The sequence below is a fragment of the Terrapene carolina genome, unplaced genomic scaffold, assembly GCF_002925995.2.
Source record: "Terrapene carolina triunguis isolate 2854851 unplaced genomic scaffold, T_m_triunguis-2.0 Scaffold833, whole genome shotgun sequence".
NCBI classification, from domain to species: domain Eukaryota; kingdom Metazoa; phylum Chordata; order Testudines; family Emydidae; genus Terrapene; species Terrapene triunguis.
This window is the reverse complement of record NW_020665184.1, coordinates 2,122,449-2,129,563: the sequence shown is the minus strand read 5'-3', so window position 1 is coordinate 2,129,563 and position 7,115 is coordinate 2,122,449. Positions and strand designations below refer to the sequence as shown.

At 60.8% G+C, this 7,115-nt stretch overlaps 1 protein-coding gene across 1 annotated transcript in view; it reads left to right on the top strand.

Annotated features, from left to right (window-relative positions):
* Window positions 1-7,115, top strand: part of PALM3 (paralemmin 3) — a 14,643-nt gene that overhangs the window by 6,676 nt on the left and 852 nt on the right. The window contains exons 4-8 of the mRNA XM_029913704.1: window positions 1,066-1,187; window positions 3,331-3,430; window positions 4,279-4,306; window positions 4,802-4,921; window positions 6,336-7,111. Coding sequence (XP_029769564.1) covers window positions 1,066-1,187; window positions 3,331-3,430; window positions 4,279-4,306; window positions 4,802-4,921; window positions 6,336-7,111 — 1,146 coding nt within the window. The remainder of the gene's footprint in view (window positions 1-1,065; window positions 1,188-3,330; window positions 3,431-4,278; window positions 4,307-4,801; window positions 4,922-6,335; window positions 7,112-7,115) is intronic.

Sequence of the window (7,115 nt, the reverse complement as noted above, 5' to 3'; positions counted from 1 at the left end):
GGGGGGGGGGTTAGGGGAGCTTGGGGGTGTGGTCTTCTGGGATGTGAAAGGATGTGGGTGGTGTCTGGGGGGGAGTTAGGGGACATGGGGGGGTCTGTGGAGGGTGGGGGGGTTAGGGGAGCTGGGGGGTGTGGTCTTCTGGGATGTGAAGGGATGTGGGTGGCATCTGGGGGGGTGTTAGGGGACCTTGTGGTTGGGGGTGTGGTCTTCTGGGGGGGTGGGGTCTGCTGGGGGTCAGCCCAGCAAAGGGGTGCCAAGGTCCCTGGCTGCCTTGGGAGTTGTGGGGGCAGGGATTGCTTGCCAGTGTGGGGTGCTGGCTGCTGGGGGATATGGGGGGTGACAGGTTCCTGCACAGGGACCCCCCCCCCCATAGGGTGGTGGCTACCTGAGCCCTGCTCTGTGCAGCACATGGCAAACCCCTTGGCACTGATGTGAGCTGGGGGTGGGGGGATGTGCATTTTGCTCAAGGTGGGGAAGCAACTCCCACCACCCCACTTTTCCTGTCCTGGGGTCCACCCACGGCACAGATCCTATTACCAGTCAGAGGCCACCTGCTTCCTGGCTCCTGGGGCAGGTGGAGCCACCTGCCAGGTGCTGAAGTGCCACAGGCCACTGAACTGGATCATGTGTGTGGGTGCAGTGCAGGTGTGTGTACACGTGTGTGTGGCTGTGGCTGTCTACATGTGTGCATGTGCATTTGTATGTCCATGCCTGTGCACATGTGTGCATCCCTGGTCTAGCATTGTGCACGACGCATGAGTAGCAGCAGGGTCACTGGGGTAGTCGGTGTGTGCGTGTCTGTATGTCCCCGTGTACATGTATGGATGCTATACTTGGACACACGTGTGCATGGAGCAGGAGCAATGGCAAGGAGACGTGTGCTGGGGGGTGAGGAGCTGTAATAGAACACATGGGGCGTGTCGATGTCCATGTGACTGCGTGACAGCATGGGTGCATGGCTGTATGGCGCTGGGGGGGCACGTGGGTACATGTGGCCTCGATCCAGGGCATGGGGGGAGGGGCAGGCTGATAGAGGATGCTCTGCTCTCTTCCACCCCCCCCCAGAGGAAGTCCCTGCGAGACCGGTGGCTGATGGAGGGGTCGTGTCTGCCCCCCGAGAACAACCCCACCTCCCCACTATGGCAGACACAGTCCCGCATTCAGGAGCTAGAGCAGGATCTGTCCAGGTAAGAAGAGGGCAGTGGGTACGTCGCAGGGGAGATCTGCAGCGGGCCTCTTCCCCAGGAGGGATCACAAAGCATTTTACATGCTTCACCCAGCACTGAAATGCAGCCACCTCTGGGGCGGGGCTTGGCAGCTCTTTAACGGCCACACAGCAATGCAGCACTGGGGAATTACTCATTCAGCCTTGAGCTACAGCCACCTCGCAGGGCAGGGCAGGGCAGGGCTGCTGATTAACTCCCACCCAGCAAACTGCCTGGGGATTGCTCGCTGGATGCTGAAATGCAGCCATCTCTGGGGTGAGGCGTGCAGCTGTTTAACAGCCACACAGCCGTTCGGGACAGGAAGGAAGATCTGATGGGGATTTTAGGGAAGCAAGGTGGAAGCAGCCAGATTTGGAATTGGGGACTGGCCGCCCAAACTTTTGGTGGGGGACATGAGCCCTCCGTACTTCACCCCCTCCCCTGCCTGGACCGGAAGAAGCATGCAAGTAAAACACAGCAAAGGAATCTGACATTTACAAAGCAGACAAACTGCCTTCGCTACAGCTTCTGTGGTTTCAGACCAAGAGCTGAGGGAATCAAAAGGAGGACACGGGGCGGGGAGGTGACTGAATGCCGAGCAAGCAGCACTCCGCAGGATTAAATCACCGCTCAGAACAACGGGCAAGACGAGCCACAGCTGAGCAAGTCGCACGCGTTGAATTTGGAAGGTTCATTAAACCCTGGAACTTTTTATCCCTGTGCATGGGGGGACCCCCTGCCCTGGGGTCCATCCATCTAAAGGGGCCTTTGAGATATCTCTGCCCAATCAGAGCTGCTTTCACCCAGCAATCTCACAGCGCTTCGCCAGGGCAGGGGGAAACTGAGGCACAGAGCAGGGCAGTGACTTGCCCAGGGCCACAGGGTGAGGCAGGAGCAGAGCTGGGAATGGAACCCAGGAATCCTGACTCCCAGTCCCCCCGCTCTAGCCTCTAGGTTTACAGTCGCTCGGACCAGGGCGTCCCTCCCCCGGCTCCCCCTTCTCCATCGTGCTTGTCGTCTCTTTCCCGGCCTCTCCCCGCCGGACCAATTGTCTCTCATTGAGCTGCCAACTCCCGTCTCCAGCGCCCACCTGGACCCTTTGCAAACCAGCCCCGCGGTGCTTTCTCCCTGCTTGGGAGCAGCTCCCTGTAACCCCCTAGAAGCGCCTCATTATCCACCTGCAAATCCCTCCCCTTTGCCGGGAGGCCTGCAACCAACCCGAGAAGGGCTGAGCTGAGCTGGGCTCGTTTCCTTGGGCTGCCTGCCTGTCTGTAACCAGCTGGTGTCTCTTGCCCCAGACATAGATCAGACGCTCATTACAGCACCTACCACAGTGCTGGGGCACCTAGGCTTTCCCGTAATACACCTAATCCTAGCCAGAGATTTCGCTGCTTCTCAAAACCAGAGATAGGGCACCCAGGAGACCTGACTCCCAGTCCCCCTTGCTCCAACCCCTGGACCGTGCTGCCTGTGCATGTGAACACGTAACAAACAAGAAGGATATTGACAACGTGATCTAATGTCAATGTGCCCATTTATAGAGAACCCGCCATTTCAACCAGCCGGGTTAGAAAAGCCAATGAAACTGGCGTGCACATGGGAATAAACTGGCAGGGGTGTGTGCGTGTGAACGCACATGCTAGTTAGGGAGACACCCCTTTAGTCTGGCACATGGAATCGGGAACTGTTCACCTATGTGGCTTAGCCCCTATACTGCTCCCAAATAAAGGCGATTTCCCTTTTGATCAGGGTTCCCTTGCATCAGGTGCTGCCCAGACATAGTGAGGGACAGTCCTTGCTCCAGAGAGCTCACAGGCTAAATACATAAAGGATGGGAGGGGAAACTGAGACACGATGAAGGGAAACATCTTGCCAGGGATAGAACCCAGGTGTCCTGACTTGCAGGGGCCTGTACTTTAGTTTTTGCTCCTGGGACATTATAAGAGGCCAATGGGGTTTTTACCCCCAACAAGCAGGGGCCAGAGCAAAATTCTACATGGCCGAACTGAGCTCAGCTTCTCTGCTTTCCTGCCTGGGAGCCTGGTTGTGGCCGGGGAGCAGGGTCGGCCCCAGTCCCCATGGAAAGGGACCCAGCCTGGGAGCTTTTCTCTCCCTCTCTCTGCAGCCTCCAGTCCCAGATGCAGCAGCTGGATAACCCGGAGCATCACGGCAGGCCGCACGAGGCCTTGGAAGATGCTAAGCAGCCAGCAGGGGGCACCTGTGAGGTAATGCAGTGGGGCAGGTGGGGCCCTGCGGGAGCAGGAGGAGGGGGGGAGCGCATGCTGCAACAGCCCAGGAAGAGGGGGAGCTGTGGGGCAGGGGGCTGCACGCCATACCCAAGCCAGGGGGAGCCCCCCTCTGCGTGCTCCCAACGATTAACTCCTGGGTGGGCACATGGGGCGGGTAAGAAGGCAGCAGGGGATGAGACAGGCTCAGTCCTCCTGAAGATCTAGTGGGGTCCCTCTGTGGTTATGCAGACAGCACAGCCCGGCGGTGAACGCGCTGCCTGCGGGGGATAGAGTCTCCTAACCCCCACCCAGCCCTCCCCTGCTACCCAAGGGGGAGTCAGACCCCTCTGCCCCCTGGCCTGGCTTGGTGCCATTTCATTGAACCTGGCGGCTAAAAACACAATACTGCTTGTGCCCTGACATGCAAAACATTCTGGCCACTGACCAGACAGGGCCCTGCCACCTATTGTAATTACCCCTGGTCAGGCCACTGGCCGGCTAAGTTGGGGGGGCTTTCAGCCTCCCCAGTCCGCCCCTGCTGAGCGGCTCCTGTTCTATCCCTTTCCCCGCCTGGGGTTGTCTCGTCTCTATGGTTTATTGCCTAAATTCTTCCCCCAGGCCTGTGTCTGAGCCTCTGGCCTCTTTTCAGGGACTCCTGGGTTCTCCTTATGTTTCCTTTTGGGCTTCGATTGCTTCCTTCTTGGGCTGCAAAAACAACCTCAGATGAGGCAAAACTGACCCCTGGCAAACAGGAGGCCGGAGCCATTCTGGGCCAATACATTGTCCCCAGTCCCCTCCCCAAGCTGTCACCCCCACCACCTAAGGCGCCCGTGTCTCTCTTTCAGGCCCGTGGGGCTGGCTCTGCTTCGACAGGTGAGTTGTTCCCTGTTGGCTGGGAAAGCGGCCGGGGCTGGTTTCCCCAGGGGGTCATGGCTAGGTTCCTTCCTGAGGCTCGGGGGGGCCCAAGGGGGTCGAGGCTCAGGGAAGGGGGGGGGGGGGGTTGATGTCAGCCGCAGGACATGAGCTGGCGATGGGATGGTGCCGCAGCGTGTGGGGAGGGAGCGGGACCCCGCAGCTCAGGTCGTGGGGGCCTGGGGGAGTAGCCGGTTGGGGAAAGCCTGCATGCCCGGAAGCTGACCACGTGGGCAAGAGAGGGGAACGGCCCCTGCTCTGCGGGCTTGTCCCAGGGCTGCCCATGGAGCATGAAGGCTGGCGACTGGGGAGGGGGCGTCCCAATGTAATATCGATGGGGCAGGGGGGCTCCTCTCCCCATAGGGGGTCCCTCTGGGGCAGGGCAGAAGAGGGAGGGTGCAGGAGAGCCTGTCTCGGTGATTGACCCGGCCTCCTTTCTCTTCCAACCAAACCCAGGTGGGGGGGGTTGTGGCTGCGAGACTGAACCTGCCCTCCGCCTGGCTCCAGTGCCCCCCAAGAGGGCCATGCGAGCAGCAGCCCGGGAGACCCTGGAGAATGGGGATGTGTCGAGAGCAGGTGAGCGTTCGGACGGGGCGGAGCACCATCGCTCCCAGAGCCCTGGTCCGGGAGCTAGGCCAGTACTACAGGGCAGCCGGGGCCAAATCTCAGCCTGGGGATTCCTGCATGGGAAGTGGTTAGAGCAGGGGGCTGGGGGCCAGGACTCTTGGGTTCTATCCTGGCTCTGGGAAGGGAGGAGGGTCTAGTGGTTAGAGCAGGGGAGCCAGGACTCCTGGGTTCTATCCCGGCTCTGGGAAGGGAGGAGGGTCTAGTGGTTAGAGCAGGGGGGCCAGGACTCCTGGGTTCTATCCCGGCTCTGGGAAGGGAGTAGGGTCTAGTGGTTAGAGCAGGGGGCTAGGAGCCAGGACTCCTGGGTTCTGATCTCAGCTGGGGGATGGAAGGTTGGCGCAATGGGGAGATGAGGGTACTGGGAACCAGTATCCTCGGGTTACTTTCCTGACCCTGCCACAACTTCCCCAGGTGGCCTTGGGCCATTCTACTAGTGAACCATTCCGCAAAGGGCCCCTAAGGACACCACGGTTGGCTCTCCGCTACCCCTCTTTGGGGCCAGGATGTTACAAAAAACCCCTTACCAGAGTCCCCCAAAGAGTCAGTTTATAACCCCCAGATCTAGAGCACGGAGCCCTTAAAATCCCACGACATCTGGTCCATCAGTGTAGCACATACCACACTCCGGCGGCTTTCACCACACTTGGGTTCACCTTCAGTCCTCTCCTGGCCTTCTGCCAGGTCCGGCCTCCCAGCCCCACACTTCCCAGTGGACCCCCTTCCCCCCACTGGGAGGGCATGCTCAGCTGGGGAGCCTCCATCACTTCCTCTCAGAGACATCCTCCCGCTATTCCCCTGGCCCTCGGCTCCGGTTCAGAAAACAGTAGGCAACTCCGGCCTTCAGCCTGCCAAACTCCTCTGGTACCTTCAGCCTTCCCCCAGGGCCCTTTACATCCTCCTGCCAGGATCTCTTCCCTCTCTGATTCTCCTGGATCCCTTATAGCCCCAGCTGCTGCCCCGCCCCCTTGACTGGCCCAATTGGGCACAGCTGTACCCTATGTCACAGGAAGCAGGTCCAGCTCCTCTGTGCTGACAAGTCACCTCCCTGTTTGTGCCTCAGTTTCCCCACCAGTCACATGGGACCGATCTCCCCCTGTGCCCTGCGTGGGGCGGCTCAGTCCAGAGAGGTCTGTGAAGCGCTCTGTAATGCAGGGAGGCGAAGGGGCAAAGCCCACTGACCCCTGCAGTAATGACCACCTCCAGCAGGGGGCCTCCTGCTTGGGGACCGGTCTGAAGGATCCCCCAGGTGATGCTGTTGCCTAGAGACCAGTATCTCCTCAGCCACCTTGGGACAGGTCCCCCTCCCCCTGGGGCCATGGGGAGAGATCCAAGGGGCTGACCCATGTTCTCTTTTGCCTTCAAGGTCCCTTCGGCGTGGAGGGTGTTGGCCCTGGGGAGGGCAAGACTGAAGCCAGCTCTGCTGCTCCGGGAACTCAGGATGACGGGGCGGGGGCGTCCGCTAAGCAGCCGGAGAAGCTGGGTGTGGGCAAGGTGGAGATGATCATTAGAAACCACCTGGGCCAGGAAGTGGGCAGCATGGACGCCATTGGGCGAACGTCCCCGGAGACGGAGGGGGAAGCTCCCCGGGGAGAGAACGGGTTGGAGGAGACTTGGGACGGAAGGACCGAGCGGGAGCCGCAGAGCCCGCCTGCCCTTGTGAGTGACGCCCTGGACAGCGGGATGGAGGAGAGCGTGGCAGGGGAAGGGAGCAGAGAGGGGCCGGAGGGGGAATCCGGGGTGCAGGAGCGGGAGGCGCAGGCCCTGCCGGATGAGAACTGCTGCCTCGATTCCCCGAGGCCCGAGCCGGACGGGGAGCTGGAGGAACCGCTCGGGGTCATGGAAGAGGGGGAGATCTCGGCTGAGCCTGCCAGGGGAGCCACAGGAATGGAGGAGGCAGAGGCTGCCCAGAGGGCTCAGCGCAGGGCAGCAGAACCAGAGAGGCCGGAGGAGCTGGGACCCACCCAGGGGAGAGGCCCTATGTGGCAGGAGCCTGCTAGGGAACAGGAGCGTCAGGTGTCCCCCGGGGCGGAGCATCCCCGGGCTGCAGGGATGGGGGAAGGAGCAGAGACAAAGGCTTATTTGCAGGACCAGATCCCCTCCCCCCAAGAGGCTAAAGGAGCTCTGCAGGACCAGATCCCAGCTC